The following is a 19,628-nucleotide window of genomic DNA, read 5'->3' on the forward strand; positions in this document are numbered from 1 at the left end:
CAGCAGAGCCCACAATAGTGTACAGCAGAACCCATAGTAGTATAATACAGCACTGCCCACAGTAGTATACAGCAGAGCTCACAGTAGTATACAGCAGAGCCCACAATAGTGTACAGCAGAACCCATAGAAGTATACAGCATGCCCATCCCCCCCTCTCCCCTCCCAAGAATGGCCGCACAGTCCAGTAAAAAAAAACCAAAAAACAAAACACAAGCTCCTCACCTCTCCACACGTGCCCGCGCTGCTTCCTGCTCCTGTGTCAGTGGCTGCCGTTGCTCTGCCTGGGACACAGTGAGAGTGCGCGCGCACCCGCTGTGTCAGAGGCAGAGCGGGGAATGATGGGAGAGGGGGCGTCGTCAGGTCACGCTCTCTCCTCCATCATTGCATTGAACTGTACCGGCAGGCGCCGGTACAGTTCAATGCGGCGGGGGAGTCGGCGCTGGCGGCAGGCCCCCATGCCTCACAGGGGCCCCATAACGGCTGCGTGACTTGCCGCTAGCTGGGGGCCCCTGGGGGAGTGGGGGCCCCAGGCAGCTGCCTGGTCTGCCTGCCCCTAACGCCGGCCCTGGCTCCAGGTCTCCTCGGGCGGTCCTTTACCTCAGAAAAATTAGATCGGCTTTGAAACTCTGGGCCGCCCTGTGCCCCACTCACTTCCCATTTCTGTATAATTATGTCTCTCTGCAAGCTTTAGAACATGCGATTGATAATATTTCCCTCTCCTCCTGGAGGGCGCGTGGGATACTTCGGGTGGCTGATCTCTACGGTTCAGAGGGTCTGTTTGGATTCTCGGACATAAGTATTCGTTACCCTCTTTCTACCAAGGACTTTTTTCAATATCTCCAAGTGCGTAGCTTTTTGAGACCCCATAGATTGCTTAGTGCACCGTTACCCTTATCAGAAACCCCGGCTCATTGATTTTTTAGACCATGAACCATATTACCTCACAGTATTTATATCCTATATAAGAAGGCGCTACTGACTCATGGTGTAGCGGACAAGCTTCCCTTCATGGTTTCTTGGGAGTCCTCCCTTTCAAAGCCTCTTTAAATGACTGGCATAATGCTATGATTCACCCCTCTAAATTTTCTTCGTGCCTTGGGCATCTTGAGCAATCTAAAAAGATTCAGCTCCAATGGTACATTACTCCTGTAAGATGGGCTAAATTCCATCATGCCTCCTCCCCACTTTGCTGGAAGGATTGTAATTCCATCGGATCCCTTGCCCATGTTTGGTGGAGCTGTCGGCACATCCAATTCTTATGGCGCCAGGTTGAATCTATTATTGCTGAGGTAACCCATCTCCCTGTCGTCCTGACTGGCCCCTTGGCAGTTCTCGGTATTTCCTTACTGGACCTCCCTTTTCCCCTTTAACCTATGGTTTCTAATATCCTGGTAGCAACCTATGGTTTCTAATATCCTGGTAGCAGCTAGACTTTGTATTGCCAAGTATTGGAAATCTTCTACTGTTCCATCTAGGAATGAACTCATAACCAAAATCAACCTTCATTTTAGCTATGAAACTATCACTGCTGATTGTCTCAAAAAAAAAAAAAGGTTCTATCGTGGTGGGATTTATGGAGCTCGTCGTCCTTTGCGTCTCCCAATGCCTTGTCTCAGTTATTAGAATTGTATTCCCTCTTGATGTTGTTCTTCATGATTACATCTCTGTGGATGTGACGTCGTGGGCTTCTGAACTATGTTCTACTGTTTTATACCTCCCCTTCCTTTATTTTTTCTGTACCCCTCCCCCTCGCCTTTCTTCACCTCCCTGGTTGGGAATAATGTCCTTGTTTGTATGTTCCTTTTCTGACTCAATAAAAATTTGAATGGTTAAAAAAAAAAAAAAGAATGCTAGCTTCACAATAAACATTCAGTGTAAACAGACTGCCGCCATCCGATGATTGAGCAAAATGTTTAATTATTGGGTGAAATTATCTTTTGTCCATTAAATGACCACAGATCTGAAAATATTTTCCGATTGTCGAATGTTTAGTGCCACCAAATGATCCGTGTCATTTGAGCTTAAGTGTCACTATTTGTGTTTTGTTTAGCGTCTATACCTGTCTTCATGCAAATTGGTATATAAATCCAATAAAAATTGTAATTTTATAGTCTGTATTCACAGGGGTGCTTCATTTATTTGACCCAGGAGGAAGGTTTAAAACAGTTTCTTACAGAACATCTAAAGATGAAAAAGTCACTAAATCCCTGGGAAGTTTTTTTACATTTGTGTGCCTTATTTATAAGCAGATCAGTGGGGGGTCTGAGTATGGATATCTCCCACCAATAGCTCAAAATATCCCTATGACATGCACAGTAGAGTACGGATAAAAGAGAACATAATAAAGCAACACGTCTCTCAAATAAGTAAATGAATCCCTTGAATACACTGCAGTTAGACCTTCAAAATCGCGCAGTTAATTGTAATGGTCATATGTTTTCCAAAGGTAAGCGATTGCTTTACATGTAGTTGGAAGACCACAATGGCCAACTGCTGCTGAGGTTTTCGGCAGTGTCGTAGCCTCACCACAGCTGTGATCCGGCATGAAGAATGTGAATCTACAATGGTGCCAACACAGTACCTGTCAACAAATTTGTTGCGAACTCACATGTATGTTACCCCAGTTTACTGTGGCTTTACAATCTGCTCAAACATTCAAGAATTAAAAAGCAAAGCCACCGAAAGAGCAATTAAAATTGTTCTTGTGTGTTTTGGGCAAAATATTGACCAATAACTCATAACAGATATTTTTTGCAAATTATATTTTTTATTCAGGGTGCAACTGAGCACATCAATGTTGGCCATATAAACAGGGGTGTCTGTCCTCATGTTGTGCACTTATATAGTGCCGTGCATCCCACTTAATAGTATGGGCGTCATTAATAGGCTGTGAGCCAAATACCGTGCACTACATGTGTGAACAGCAACCTATGAAAGCCTTCTTTGTGTGCAATTCTAATACTAAGCAATCACACCCTCCATGAATTGGTAGGCATGCTAGTGGTTGTTTCAGCAGTATTTTGCACATGTTGCCTCCAACTTTATTAAAGGGGTCTGGATCCTGACAGCGCGTTCGTCTTTGTGACCTGTGCTGGTAAATATGGCTGCCTTTTCTGTTATATTCAGGCTCCTGTGAGCAGCCTCTGAGTCCTCAACATGCTACCCTGGTCTGCAGCATCTCCAGACTTGTCTCCCATCGAGAACATCCGAGACATCATTGGTCAGCAATTGAAAAGGAAGCTGACAGCAGCGGATCTTGATGATTTCTGTGCCCAGCTACATGCAGTGTAGCATGGTAGAACATTTCTCAGACAATTATGAGTAACGTCGCTAAGGCATGTGTGTTTACACATGCCTCTCATATTCAATATTGAAAATAATGTCTTAAATGTTTCCATTTTTTCCACATTTGCATATCATTACCATGTCTAACCTTTTGTCATTTTTATTTTTCCACCCTTTCTAGTTGCAATTTCAATGCGGAGGACTGCATATTTCTTAATACATGTTCTGCTTGCAGACTACCTGCATCCATCAGTGTTACTACTAGCCTCAGATAGCGTTGGCCAGGACATTAACCCCTCCCCAACATGCACCGTACATATACTGCTTTGCGGGAGCTGCGTTAAAGCAAACAGCAGTATATGTACGGCGCCGCAATCGCGCAGCCTCACGCTGAGGGGATTGAGTGGGGGTGTCAACTCGATCTGAGATGACACCCTGCTAGCACCGATCTCGGGCATTTAACCCCTCTGATGACACTGTCAGTAGTGACAGCGACAGAGGAGCATCGCTCAGGGAATGGATTCCCTGTGCACTTCCATCAAAACATCGCGATGCAATTGTCTCCATGGAGACCCCAGGCCGCAAGATGGCAGCAGGGTCCTTGGGGGAAGGTGGCTTCACAGTGCCTGCAGAGACAGGACCTGAGACGCCTCCTTCCCTGCCTGTCAGACGCTGCTCCAATGCTCTGCAGTTCAGAAGCATTGCAGAGCATCAGATTAGCGATCTCATGTTATACCGTAATGTCCCATACTGGGACAATGTAAAAAACAGTGAAAAAAGATATTAAAAGTGCAAAAAAAGTTTTTAAAACCCAAATAAAGAAAAATAGAAAAATATTTTTCCAATAAATAAATTTATGTAAATCAAAAAAATTAAAAGTACACATTTGGTATCACAGCATCCGTAACGACCCATTCTATAAAACTGTCCCACTAGTTAACCCCTTCAGTGAACACCGTAAAAAAAAAAATAAATTCACTAGGCAAAACACAATGCTTTATCATACTGCTGAACAAAAAATGCAATAAAGTGTGACCAAAAAGATGAATGTAAATAAACATGGTAGCGCTGAATGTCATCTTGCCCCGCAAAAAAACAAGTTGTCATACAGCTCCATCAGCAGAAAAATAAGTTATAGCTCTCAGAATAATGCGATGCAAAAATAATTTTTATTGTGTAAAAGTGCCAAAACATAAAAACCATATAAATTGGGTATTGCTGTAATCGTACTGACCGAAGAATAAGCTGCCTTATCAATTTTACCACACGTGGAACAGTATAAAAAATATATACTTTTTTTGTTCATTGTCTCACAAAAACCAGAATAGAAAGCGATCAAAAAATATCATGTGCTTGAAAATGGTACCAATAAAAAGGTAAGCTAGTCCTGCAAAAACCAAGCCCTAGCATGGCTCTGTCGGATGAAATATGGAAAAATTATAGCTGTCCAAATATTGTTATGCAAAAACTAGATTGCGCAATAAAAAGCATCTTTTAGGCCGGTTTCACATTAGCTTTTGCAGCAGCTGCGGACTTCCTCCGTGAAGCCCCGCCCTCGGCCGCTAGCTCCGCCTATTTCTGCATGCGGCCTGTGTACCTATCTTTAACATTAGGTACGCAGGTCATGCCGCAGTATGCGGATGCTTCCGCATGCGTTGTTTTGACAATGCAGCGACCAGTGTAGGACGCAGTTTATAGCAATTTTTTTTTTCCTGCATCGTCAAAATGACGCATGCGGAAGAATCCGCATACTGCGGCACGACCTGCGTACCTAATGTTAAAGATAGGTACACAGGCCACATGCCGGCTGCATGCAGAAATAGGCGGAGCAAGCGGCAGAGGTGCGCCCGAGGGCGGGGCTTCACGGAGGAATCCACAGCTGCTACAAACGCTAGTGTGAAAGTAGCCTGTGTGTGACAAAAGACAAACATAAAAATCCAATATAAATCTGGTATCGCTGTAATCAAATCGACCCGAGGAAAAAAAAAGCCACCTAATCATTTATACTACACGAGGAACGGTGTAAAAATTAAAACCAATTTTTTGCCTGCTGTTTATTTTTTCATTCTGCCTCCCATAGATCGCAGTAAGGCGATTTATCCTGTGTACTGCGTCCTGCGTTGAGCGCTTATACCAGGGTGTCCGTGTAAATTTCTGAATTACGTAATTCAGACAGAAACCCCAGCGGAAGATTCCCTATGAGGCAGATTGAGGCACTGTGGGTGCCAAAGGACCAATGATCCGGCGGTGTCCGTCTTTCTAGGATTACATAAAAGTGCAGTTGGCCAGTTTTGGGCTCTTCTGAAAAGGGCAACGCTGAACAGAGGCCAGACGGAGTCCAGAGTAAATCTGATGCCTCATTATAGTGAATGGATCCATCGGGGCTTTCATCTGTCACGTCACTGGGAAATTTAGATGGAAACCCCAAAGTAAGTGCTCAGCGTAGAGCGCTGGATAAATGTGATCCCAAACGTTATGTAAAATGTTCCCAATAAAAGCTTCAACTCAAGCCACAAAAATACAAGCCCTCACTCAGGTCCATCATCTGTTAACGGAAATATAGGGGGCTTCCATGTTACTGGTAGCACAAAGGCTCTGGGAAAGCTAAATGGCTCCTCGCACCCCAAAAGAAATTCAGCAAATTCTGTGCTCTCAAATGCAAATGTCCCCCCTCCCTTCTGAGCCCCGTGTGTATAAACCACATTTAGCACCCACGTTTGGCATGTCTCTAGTGATGAGAGCCCGCCTAATTTACAGGTGCGTGTCTCCAGAAGCATGAACTGGGCATAATGTACTGGTGACTGCAACGTACTGGTCACTACAGCATACTGGTCACTACAACGGCAGTTTGCAATTTTTACTCAGCAACATCCACTGCTGCTTGTTTCTGGAAAACGCCCATGGAGTCAAAATCGTCACTACATCTGTAGAAAAATTCCCAAAAGGTTATAATTTCGAAAATGGGGTGACTTGAGGGGGATTCTGCTTTTCTAGCACTTAGGGGCTCTTTATATGGAATCCACAAACTATTCTAGAAAAATCTGCGTTCCAGGAGTCAAATAGCGTCCCAACCCTCCCGAGTCTCTCCGTATGGCTAGTAGTACTGTACAACCACATATGGGGTATTTCTACATTCAGCAGAAATTGTGGGACACATTCAGGTGCCATTTTTACCCATTTCCCAGTATGAAAATGTAAAACTTGGGACTAACACACAATCTTTGTGGTAAAAATGTAAAGTATTTTCTCTTCACCGTCCAATGGTATAAAAGTGTGTGACTCACTGCACCCCTAGATGAATTCATTGAGGTTTAGTTTGTAAAATGTGGTCACTTTAGGGGGATTTCTGCTGTTCTGCCAATGTGACATTGCACCCTCAAACCAATGCAGCAAAATCTGCACTGTAATATGGCGTTTCTTCCCTTCTGAGCTTTGCACTGTGCCTCAAAAGTAGTTTTCGACCACATATGGGGTATCTGTGAACTTAGGAGAAATTGCACAACAAATTTTGGGGTCCATTTTCACATTTTACCCTTGTGAAAATACAAAACTTGGAGCTTAAAAAAAAAAAAAAAAAAAAAAAAGATTTTTGCAGGAAAAATGCTATTTTTAATTTTCACGGCTTAACGTTATAAACTTCTGTGAAGCACCTGGAGGTTCAAGGTGCTCCGTACACATCTAGATAAGTTCCCTAAGGGGTCTAGTTTACAAAATAGGGTCATTTATGGGGGGGTCCACTATTTAGGCACATCAGGAGCTCTCCAAACATGACATGGCGTCCCCTAATTATGCCACCAAGTTTTACATTCAAAAAGTGAAATGGTGCTCCTTCCCTTCCAAGCTCTGCCGTGCGCCCAAACAGTGGTTTTCCCAACATATGGGGTATCGGCGTACTCAGGAGAAATTGCACAGCAAACACTATTGTCCATTTTCTCCTATTACCCTTACGAAAGTATCAAAAATTTTTCCTTTAGGGCATATTTTTTTAAGATTTTTTTTTTTTTCCATCCACATTCCATTAATTCCTGTGAAGCACCTGAAGGGTTAATAAACTTCTTGATTGTGGTTTGAGTACCTTCAGAGGTGCAGTTTTTAGAATGGTGTCACTTGTGTATTTTGTCATATAGGCGCTCAAAAAAATGGTTTTGCAAGTTTTGTTGTAAAAATGAGAAATTGCTGGTCAACTTAACCCTTATAACTTCCTAACAAAAGAAAATTATGTTTGAAAAATTGTGCTGATGTTAAGTAGACGTGTGGGAAATGTTATTTATTAACTATTTTGTGCGATATGACTCTACGATTTAAGGGCAAAAAATTTAAAAGTTTGAAAATTGCTAAATTTTTAAAATTTTTGCCAAATTTGTTTTTTTTTTCACAAACAAATGCAAGTAACGTCAGAGAAATTTTACCACTAACACGAAGTACAATATGTCACGAGAAAACAATCTCAATCACCGGGATCCATTGACGCTTTCCAGAGTTATAATCTCATAAAGTGACAGTGGCACGAATTGCAAAACTTGGCCCGGTCAGGAAGGTGAAAACAAGCTGTGTGTGGGAAGGGGTTAAAGAGTATCTAAACTTTGAATTGGATTTTTCATATTTGGAGTCCCTTTAATTGCCTGGAGGTTGGTGCGGAGGGAGGAATCAAGCCTCTTAGACCCTCACTGATCGCTCACTAGACCCCAGAACAGTGCGCGGCTCAGCAAACAGGAGTGCACAAAAAAAATAAAGCAATAGAAAAAAAAACCAATAGATTTCTTGGCAAAATGTGTATTTTATTCTACTTAAAATAGAAACAAGTTTTATTTTTTTTCCACACATTGCAAATAACCTGTAGGTTTATGAATATATTTACCATAACACAGTATTGCTATTTTTATTATACAATTCATAGATATGTACAAGCTTAAAAAAAAGAACAAGAAATGTTCATAATGTTACATTATAGACTAAAGGCAAAATGAACAATGTCACATAAACAAGTGAAAGCAATACTTTGGAACCGCTTTTCAGGATATATTAGAGAACCGTATATCTAGCCGGTATCCAATATGCTGCCATAATAAGGTGGTCTGGGGCCGATTCTGTCAGTGGGATATATAACAGGATGATGTCAGACCTATATCATATTGTCAGATCCATAGGTTAGCTCTGTTAGGTCAGAAACACTACTCTAAGATAACATTTGGAGGAAACGTACAGTGCTGATACCAAAAGAGTGGATACAAAGTAGCTACACAGATGCACGGCTTTTATGTCAAACTCGCCTTCTGTGAAAAATACAACGTAATAGAAAAGGAAAGTTTAGAAAGCCGCAACAATATTTGGAAAAATTTGCATCAAATTACTTGTTCAAGAGACAGAAAATACTAAATAAATATATATATTTGCAAAGTACAGGAAAAAAAAAAAACCTAACCATGGTGAAAGACAGCAGAGAATGGCTGCCGGGGCTCTAGAAATGAGGCCAGTTAAAGGGCTCAAGCACACTGCTGTATTACAGCTCTGTACGACCAGTAAAATATGGTACCTATGGAATTCTGCGGACTGTGCCTCCATATGCTTGAAGGTTCCATAGGAAGGCATTTTTTTATTCACATCAAACAGAAAAACTGTGGTTGACACAATAAAGAGGGTTTTTTGCTAAAAGAATGCCATACTGCGAACAAGGGGTGCCAGAGACTATGCATAGCGTGACCAAAAGCTTCAAGACTGACAAATTTTTGTTTTTCACAATGTTTGCTGCTTCAATTCTTATAGTGGCAATTTTCACTAAATCTAGATTGTTATGTCGAGTGACCAGATGAATTGCAAAGTCATTCCTTACCATGAAAATTAACTTTAATCACAATTCCACCGAATGACCTGTGATTGTCTCGATAGCTCAAGAGAAAATGTTAACATGGGCAAGGAATCAAAAGGGCTTTACGGGCAAGGATATTGCTCCTCGTAAGATTGCCCTTAATTCAACAATTTATAGGATCATCAAAAACTTCAAGAAGAGAAGCTCAATTTCAGAAAAAGTGGCTTTATAGTGAACAGTAAGATCCAGCAAATGGCAGAACCATTTCCTAAAGGAATGGCAGAGGGAAGGTGTCAATGTATCTGAAATCACTGAGTTTTCGGGAGACTGGAGTGATGTCAAGAAGAAAAGCAAAGAAGCCACTTCTCGCTAAGAAAAACCATCAAGGATGGAATGACATGAAGCAAAGAGCAAGGTGAGTGGACAAGGTCAAAGTTATTTTCTCAGAAAAAGACCCTTTAACTCCTTCATGACCAGAGCTTTTTTCGGTTTTGAGTTTTCGCTTTTCACTCCCTTTCTTTCCAGAGCCATAACATTTTTATTTTTCTGTCAATATGGCCATGTGAGGGCTTATCTTTTGCGGGACGAGTTGTACTTTTGAACGACATCATTGGTTTTAGCATGTTGTGTACTCGAAAACGGGAAAAAATTATTTTGCTAGGTTCACTAAATGCTAAAACTGACCTGCCATTATGATTCTCCAGGTGATTATGAGTTCATAGACACCAAACATGTCTAGGTTCTTTTTAATCTAAGTGGTGAAAAAAAAATACAATTTTCAAATCTTGAAAAATAATGGTCAGCATTGTAAATAGAAACTTGACGTATTTGTTAATAAAAGTGTAAAAACTTATGAAATTCTTAAGTTGGACTTTAGTGACTATAGAAACCTCCGATCAAATGATGTAAAAACATTAAAGCAGCAAACTTTGTGAAAACTAAAATGCGAGTCAAATCCTTTGGCCACGACTACCTACTTCCATACAGACTTCAGCGTTGTCTCCCAACTACACATGGACCCTCAGCTTGGCCCGCTGTTCAGGCCCTCTCTTTGGGGAGGGTGTAGTACACTTTTGAGTCTAAAGTACAGGAGGATTGGGAGTTTGAATTCAACCTGCAAGATGTTCATCTCCCCCGACATCATATTAGATGGGCAAAATTGGTGGGTTGTAATCAATGGCCAGGTTTAGACTAACAAGAATTTTTTTTTTAGCTTGATGGACTACAACTATCAGCAGGTATTGTGAATGTTGCCTACGTAACAAATCTACAGGCTGCACGACAAAGCACAAATATACACGGTCGTTACAAGGACCAAGTCTATAACATCAGCTAACATACATATTGCTCCCACTGACATAACATGGCAATATAGGCTGTGGATTGGTAAGAACTGTGGTTTCATCTCTACCATGACCAGATCGCAATTAGATCCATACCAACAGCAGCAGTCTATGTTCTTTCCAAAGCTGAAGAACAAGAAGTCCCGACATGTCATGTCATAAAGTATGGGGAATGTGTCACTGAAGATGTAAATCGCTGGATATGTCAGGGGAAGCCACAGCCAGGCATTTTGCCTGCAGCGTCCTCTACAGAGGAAATGTAGTAGTACATGGTGGTCCATCAGATGAATCCCATGGCTTTGGTTCTCCAAAGTGAGAGCAGCTTCTTATATGTCTATCTCTAAGGTCTAGGTCGCAAAATCTTGACCAGTCTGCAGCTTAGTCACCATAATGATGCGGTCGTTGGGTCGAGTCATTAAACCGAGGTCAGTGCAGCTGCAGTCAGTCGTAATACAGGTGCAAAAATAAACCCACAATACATCTATGAGATACTGGCCTTAGAAGACCGAGTATAATAAAGCCTGGTCAGACTCTAAACGCTTGATACATGTCAGATATGATGAGAGCTTTTTCCATTATATAAGTGAGTTTTGTAAAATGCACTTTTTAGAAAACAATAGTTTTAATACCAAATAAACCAAGTAATTGCTTACAAGTGGCACACATAGGGAAGGCCTAAAACGTCTACTCCTGAACATACAAGAAATAAATATGCAAAATATACACATGCTTTGCCAGATGCCTACACATTCATGTAGAAATTGCAAAAAAATATACTTATATACAGGTATCAGCCTACAGGTTTCTATTTGTACAAATAAGCAACTTTCTGGTTTATTTTACAGAGTTTTACTTCTTATGAATATTAAACAACGCAAAGGATCCTAAAATGCAACAAGCCTATAAAAAAACAGAGCTGGACACGCACACGTGTATTACCATATATACCTATACATGTTGGTCCTGTAGCATCTGGAGATGCAAAATGAGTTCTTGCTGACGAGCAGAACGAATCAATGTGGCATAACGTGACCGGAGGAGAGAGCAAACGTTACCATTCTGTGGAACACCGAAAGACGCAGGAAACCATTAATTCATAGTAACACTTCCAGAATAGACTGTTATTGCAGTGCATGATTGCTATGCAAAAATGGAAATAATAGCGGTGGCAATTTCCTGTCCTAGTGCATTAACCCCTTTAATGACGGCCAATACATCTTTTTAGTGACCTGAGATATAAGAGACTAGCATCCCCATAGAGGTGACAATCCAGCAGCTGTGGGCTGGACACTATAGCTGACAATTTGCTGCATCAGCTACGATCAGTGTTGCCACCGTCCATATCTGTTTAACCCCTTAGATGCTGCTGTCAATAGTGACTACATCATATAAATGGTTATCAAGAGTGTGAGGGCTTCCTATTTATCCCCGTTGCCACACCCTGAGATCAAGATTGTGTGGTCCTGATGTTTGCCATGGCAATTCATGACCAAATAGCGGCCTTAGAGTCTGACGGCTATAGCGACTTGTTCAAAAGTCAGCGAGCGACATTTACGTGGTAAAAATACACTTTTTCATTCCTTTCATGTCACTTTGTATTAATTCCTGAAAAGCACCTGAAGGGTTAATAAACTACCTGACAGCAGTTTCCAATATCACGGGGGCGGCGTTTTTAAAATGGTATCACTTTTGGGGGGTTTCCAATATATAGGACCCCTCAAAGTCACTTCAAACCTGGAGAGGGCACTAAAAAAATTATTTTGTAAATTTCCTTGGAAAAAAAAAAAGGAAAAATTGCTGCTATATTTTCAAACCTCCTAAAATGCTAACAAAATAAAATAACATTATTTATTAATGATTTTCTGTGGTATGACTCTCTGGATTAAAGGGATAATCATTTAAACTTTGAAAATTGCTTAATTTTTTTTTAAACATTTTTATCAAATTTCTGATATTTTTTATAAATAAATACAAAACACATCGACCTAACTTTACCATTATCATAAAGTATAATGTGTCACGAAAAAACAGTCTCAGAATCACTGGGATTTGTTGAAGCGTTCCAGAGTTATTACCACATAAAGTGACACTGGTCAGATTTGGCCCGTTCACTAAAGGGGTTAAGCGGACAGTGTGAGCCCCTCCGGCAGAACATGTGAGCGACAATCAGGATGGCTGAATTGTTTAGCGTCCTGTATAGAACAGAAGTTGCTTTTTTTATTCGATCCTATAGTTTGTGTCTCATAGGAATGAATATAGACAATGGCTTCCAGTCCAAATTATGGGTGAGAGAGACCAATGAGCCGCTGTGCTGGGTGAGAACATTACTGATCATTAGTATCTCTTATGTGCATTGCAGTAGCATTCCTATCACAGTGTTACATTAAGGAAAATGGACGTTAACATGTGAGCTGGGCAGAAAAAAAAAAAAAAAAGACCAAATGTTGCACATCTAATACAGAGCAGAGGGTGCAGGTATGTTCACCACAAGATTTGGTGCCTTTAAAGAGATTCTTCAGAGCATAGAAAGTGTCCACCGGCAACTCCTGTCTGCAGCTGCTCCACCGGCTCGCTATAGGTATTTGGATATAGGGCTACGTCGCATTTTTGCTTTAATGTTTTGGCAGACGGCATCCAAAAACTTTGACGCCACCTATTTTCTTGTCCCTCCCTGCCCCTTGTATGTGAAATGGTAAGAAGGGGCAGGGAGAGAAAGCTGTCCTCTTCTCATTAATTTCAGAAAAAGATGGATGAAATGGTACATTGTGTCGAACTTTCATTTATGTCCCACTGGTCCTGGCTACGGCCTTTACCCATGTACTAGCCACACAGTTCGATTTGTCTAGGTTCTCAGAAGCACATACTAGAAGCAGCCCTGGCCATCTACAGTCAGTACCATGGGGATAACTAGGGGGCTCCCAAACAGGCGCAGAAAAGCAGGCAAATCTGGTGCTTTCACAGCGCTGCTCCACTACCGCATCCATGGTTTCCGGGAACATGCGGGTAGGGTCTAGAAGGCGGCGGCCATGAAATAAGCACCCATCTATGTATTGTGTAGGCAGCGTTATGGTAAGTGCCAACCTTCTCCAAACCCTAGCTGTACACTCCAGCACAGGTAGAATGATACAGGCTCCGATAGTCTATTGATGAAACATTTAGAATGCGAGGACCAGTATATGGTCTTCTTGAAGACACTGATTTCTAAAATAGGGGTGAAAAAGGAAATTCCCAGGAGGATCTACAAATTGGACCTTAAATGGGGAAAGCTGCAGCAAACCGCACGCTGTGCCAACACTGTTCTCTGCTAAGCCTTTAAGTCTGATGGAATTCTATTAGATATTCCAACCTTAAAGGGGGCATCTCAAGTTCTTCAATTGTTAAAAGAGTCCGTGTAAAATCCAGGAACTATGCGTTTTCTCGCTCATTAAAAACCTCAGCTCCCAGGAAAAGAGGGATTTCTAATTCTATAACGTCCGGCTCATTGTCTAGGTTACCGACCACCCTGCAGTCTCAGAGTGACAGCTACCTAGGTAAGGAGTGCACTCTGCTAGAAGACAGACAGAGGAAAAAACAACCCAAGACTCCTCGCATGGATTACAGGTGAACCTATGGCTCATGTAAAGACGACCTGCTGTGCAGATGTTCAGGCTTCTCATCGTCTTAGCTGCTTTAGGTTTCCTTTTATTCAGATTAATGAAATGGTTAAAAGAGTGACCTGACAATTCTACGGGCGGAAGCCACCAACTAGTTTATACATACTCGCCAAAAAAATAATGCTGGGGGCAACGTAGCAAGAAAGTAATAATTTACAGATACCAAAAAAAGACTCTTCAGGCAAAAAACAAACAAAAAAAACAAAAACACGCCGCCAGTGTTTTCCTGAAGCATCTTCTGCTTGAAAAATTCGGGTTCCCCTGGGTTTTGAAGACATTGTGTGAACGTACCCTCAAGATCCAGATATATAACTGGCTTGCATTGAAAAGTGCTATGGGGGCTAATCACAGAGATCTGAGCTGTATATTCTATCATGGTGGGCCGACATAAAACAAAGCTCATGGGAATGTGACTGGTAACGAAGGGATCTGATGATGCAGCTGCTCGTTTCGTCCTGATGATCGTCCCGTCCTGAAGAATATTTTGAACACAGAGTTTCTCTATAGGGTATTGAAAATGCGGAAAGAATGGTATTTACTCATGGATGATGTTCAGTAGTTGATGCCAGACCTAAAGAAAGCAGCGGGTCTCAAGAAGCCGCCATAGCCGTGCCCCCACTGAGCTTAACCATCATCTGCTGGCAATCGTGGTATGAGCGCCTATCGCCCACCTTCTCCAAAGTCCGCGCAGCCTCAGCTAACATTACTGCCCTCTGGCCGGGAGAAGACAAAAACGACAGGGGAAGGTGGCGGCACGCCAGGAGGATGGCGGTAGCTCGCTCTCTCTGTCCTGGTAATGATTCCAGGTCACCTGGAAGAGGAGAGAAAGCAAAATCAAAGCATGTACAGTATATTGTAAATTCACTAAAATGCCAACAAACTAGACATGAGACTTAGAGGCAAAGTGTCCACAGAAATGACCTATTATTTAAGGAAGTTGTCCACTACTTTGGCAACTTCTTGTACCCCCTCAACTGGCCAAGATGAAATAAAAAATGCTCAGGGCGTCCGTACTGTCGAACATGAAGAGGAAGTGATAGAGCAGCTGTAGCCTTCCTCTTCATGTTAGATTTGTCCAAAGGCGGAGTGATGACAGCTCTGACTGGACGCCGGGGGTCACATGTCACATCAACCGCACTATAGCCCCAGGACCGCGAGGACCGACACTGCTAGAATGGTGCCAGTACAGGAGGAGAGTATAGGGTATTTTATTGGGGCCAAACATTTATATCAAGAAATGGTTGTAAAAGTAGTGGACAACCCCTTTAAATCTGGTTTTTGCACTGCAAGCTTTATAAAAGAAGAAAAAAAAATGGTATTTTTTCATATTAGAGCTATACTAAAATATAAAATGAGCACTCTTTCTATAGTCACACTGGGGTTATTACAGACTCCTAACTCCTGTCCTTCCAGAAAGAGTTTTCCGTCATTTTTACTTTAAAACATAATGTGATAGGAAAAAATAAGGTGCCAAAATAAAAAAATATATATGTATGTACATGTAAAATACAAAAAACAGATTTAAACAATAAGTTGTCTGATGACATTTCCTTTATATCAAATCTGGCACCATATTTCTTAATCCAAATCCGCCCCAATCCATGCATTCTTAAGCTGGACGAGAATCCATGTTACAATGACCGTATAATCCTTTTTGAAAGACAATTTTACAAATTGGTATGAAAATGGGAATCAGGAACCAAAGGTCATCATGATCAAAATCATGGCCGTGACCTCGTCATGCCAAATCGCACTTTGTCATCAGCATGAAAAAGGACTTCCAGAGTATTAACCATCACGGCCCTTCTGCTCTGGTGACTTTGCAGCATTTTTGCAGCGCTTTTTCCTACGGCAATAAAGCTGCTTTTTACAGCACAGGAAGTGAATGTGATTTCAGAAATCTCATGCACAAGTTTTTTTTTTTTCTTTTTCCTTTTATTTTTTGAGCTGCTTGACATTTTTTTTGAATCCGCAGCATGTCAATTCTTACGGTAATTTTCAACTATTCTAATGAATGGGCAAAAATGCAAGTAAAAACAAAAAATAAAATGTGGGAAACAATTGCACGTTTTTCCTGCAGAACAAAACAAGCTGCAAAAATGCCATGTGTGAACATTCCGCTACACTGATCTCCATACATTACCATGTACTGCCCCCCCCTACACTGATCTCCATACATTACCATGTACTGCCTCCCTACACTGATCTGCATACCTGACCATGTACTGCCTCCCTACACTGATCTGCATACCTGACCATGTAATGCCTCCCTACACTGATCTGCATACCTGACCATGTACTGCCTCCCTACACTGATCTGCATACCTGACCATGTACTGCCCCCCTACACTGATCTGCATACCTGACCATGTACTGCCCCCCTACACTGATCTGCATACCTGACCATGTGCTGCCCCCCTACACTGATCTACATACCTGACTATGTACTGCCCCCCTACACTGATCTACATACCGGACCATGTACTGCCTCCCTACACTGATCTACATACCTGACCATGTACTGCCTCCCCACACTGCTCTGCATACCTGAACATGTACTGCCTCCCCACACTGCTCTGCATACCTGACCATGTACTGCCTCTACACTGATCTGCATACCTGACCATGTACTGCCCCCTACACTGATCTGCATACCTGACCATGTGCTGCCCCCCTACGCTGATCTGCATACCTGACCATGTACTGCCTCCCTACACTGCTCTGCATACCTGACCATGTACTGCCTCTCCCTACACTGATCTACATACCTGAAATAAAACACAGGACTGCCGCGCTCTAACACAGATAAATGAACAAATAACTGCGTGACAATGCCCACCTTGCTACGCTTGTATTCACACGTGTCTGCACAATCCCGGAACTGAAGCAGCAACACCGGATTGGTGTGCCCAAAGTCACTGGTGTATCCGCTACCTTTCCCGCTCTCACACGGCGGCGCCTTCGGCCGAGGCACACCGCCGTTCATCACACACAAGCTCTCCAGGAGCCACCTATGGTGTTTAGGGAGGACGCTCCCCATCTGCAGACCCAGCAAAGGTAGCGGATACACCAGTGACTTTGGGCACACCAATCCGGTGTTGCTGCTTCAGTTCCGGGATTGTGCAGACACGTGTGAATACAAGCGTAGCAAGGTGGGCATTGTCACGCAGTTATTTGTTCATTTATCTGTGTTAGAGCGCGGCAGTCCTGTGTTTTATTTCTGGTTGGTCATTTGTTTGGGCAGGTCTGCACATCCCACCTGCCAGGGTGCCAGCAGCTCACACAGTACAGTATATTAGGACAGCGCCGGTGTACCATTGTTGTTTTCAGTGATCTACATACCTGACCACGTACTGCCTTTCATTCATTTGCAAGATTGAGATTTATGAGCGTGTGCTATAGGGATGTGCACACACCCAATTCTCATAAGGGGGCGCTGTTGTTATGGCTATCTAGCTACAAAATTATGGAAGGGTGTAATGAGATGAGGAAATACCTGGCTTGCTGGTGTTTGGGGGGCGTTTCTGAAGGCTGTGCTGCAGTAACTGGTGTGTACGGGTGGGACTGGCTCCAGCCATAAGACGGACTGTGGCTTCATGCAGGAACAACTAAAATAGAACACGTTTCAGTTAGAGACTTCAAAATGTGAAATCATTCCTGTCATTGTGATACAACCCCACTAATCAGGCGTACCTTGCACTGTGCAGGCTTAAAGGCGAGGGCCAATCTGCGGAGACTGCTGAGGTCCCTCTGGAATCCGGTCAGCACAGACGTGGAAGCGTGAGCCGCATCTCCTGGCGCTGGGGTGGCACAGGCCTGCTTCTGCCATAAGGAGGTCCTCATGGAGAGCAGAAGGTCACACAGCAGGAGCTGCAGGACCTGGAAAAATCACCATTGCATCAGAACCAAAGTGTATTCCCTGCCACACATAGGGGAACTCAAGGTAAGAGCACACCGATCTCTATGCCCCATCGCCGCATCTGGGGGTCATGGGAAGGACCCCACTTAACCCCTTTGTGATCAGGTGATTTTACATTTCTTTGTGCCCTACAATTTCCCTCCTGTTTCCAAGAGTCGTTACGATGAGATTTTTCTAGTGATGTATCAGGGCTTGCTTTTTGCGGGAAGATTTGTGCATCTGAATGGCAACATTTATACTACAATTCAATGTACTGGAAACCACATTTCAAGTGCACAAAAAAACAAACAAAAAAATCCCCCCACAAATCCAAAACTGTTTGGGGGGGTTTGTTTCTATAGTGTCCATTGATGGGTAACATTTTATTTTTTCTTTTAAACTGGTGAAAAACAAATACATTTCGATGGCGGTCGCTATTTTCCCAAGATCTAACGTTTTCATTTTTTGGTCGATATAATTGTGTGAGGGCTGGTTTTTTATGGGCGAGCTAGCTTTTTACCGATTGCATTTTTGGGGAAGATGCAACATTTTGTTATTTTCTTCTGGCATATTTTCACAGAGTTGCAGAGTTCAAAAAAACTCTCAATTCGGGCATTTTCACCTTTTTTTTCATTACGACATTTACCAATCAGGTTCTTAAATTTTATATTCTTCTAGATCGTAATTTTAAGGACATGTGTATTTGTTATGGGGGGAACAAGGGTGATTCAATAGTTTATATTTTTTAAAACTTTTTTAAAACATTAACATTATTTTTTACTTTATTTGTCCCCATAAGGGGCTTGAACCTGTGATTGTCCGATCACTTATATTATATACTGCAGTATTACAGTATATAGTAAAAATCAAGGTCTCCTATCAACACCACTGACAGGCTGGTTTTCAAAGGCGCACCATCGGGGGGGACTATCACAGGGGTCTACAACAGAACCCATCAACACATCGCAGAGTGTTAGGAAGGGGGAACTGGGGACGGAGGCATTTAAAGTGGTTAACAGTGGAGCTCGGCAGGTCCTAAATCGTTCTAATTATGTAGAGGATTTAATCCAAATGTATTAAAATATTTAATTTATTTAATAAGGGTTGTAGCTGCGCTGGAAACCATGTGAAGATGGCGATCGGTAAGTATTTTTACGCTCATGCTCCATGACGGTATACGGTATGGAGTGTGTTCGGGACTTTGGAGCGGGTTCAGAAGCAGAGCCTGATCCAGACAGGGCAGATGTCACTACATTATGTAGCCGGCATCTGCCTCTAACAGCAGTGATCAGACCGCCTGCTGATTGCTGCGGATAACTTCTTTAATGCCCCTGTCAATCACTGACAACAGCATTTAAGCATCGTAAGTCGGCCTGGATGTTAGACCAGACTCCCAATGACCCCCTGCAACGCAATCGAAGGGAGCAAATGGGGTGCTATGAAAGCCAAGGTCTGGCTCATATGATCTCTTGTATGATATCCAGCTTCTGTAGTGTATGTACTACATACAGCAATAGTACGGTGCTGGTCCAAGTCCCCTAATAGGACTAGCAAATAAAAACCAGCCAACATATGAACATTTTAACCCCTTAACCCCCTGAGCTTTCAGTTTTGCATTTTCATTTTTCGCTCTCCTCCTTCC

At 42.4% G+C, this 19,628-nt stretch overlaps 1 protein-coding gene across 1 annotated transcript in view; it reads right to left on the reverse strand.

Annotated features, from left to right (window-relative positions):
• Window positions 1–14,026: 14,026 nt before the first annotated feature.
• SREBF2 (sterol regulatory element binding transcription factor 2) overlaps window positions 14,027–19,628 on the reverse strand; it is a 67,435-nt gene continuing 61,833 nt past the window's right edge. Inside the window, exons 17-19 of the mRNA XM_077277536.1 lie at window positions 17,782–17,967; window positions 17,585–17,696; window positions 14,027–14,899 (exon numbers count right to left, since the gene is read on the reverse strand). Coding sequence (XP_077133651.1) covers window positions 14,679–14,899; window positions 17,585–17,696; window positions 17,782–17,967 — 519 coding nt within the window. The 3' untranslated portion in view covers window positions 14,027–14,678. The remainder of the gene's footprint in view (window positions 14,900–17,584; window positions 17,697–17,781; window positions 17,968–19,628) is intronic.

The sequence above is a fragment of the Ranitomeya variabilis genome, chromosome 8 (genome assembly GCF_051348905.1).
Source record: "Ranitomeya variabilis isolate aRanVar5 chromosome 8, aRanVar5.hap1, whole genome shotgun sequence".
NCBI classification, from domain to species: Eukaryota; Metazoa; Chordata; class Amphibia; order Anura; family Dendrobatidae; genus Ranitomeya; species Ranitomeya variabilis.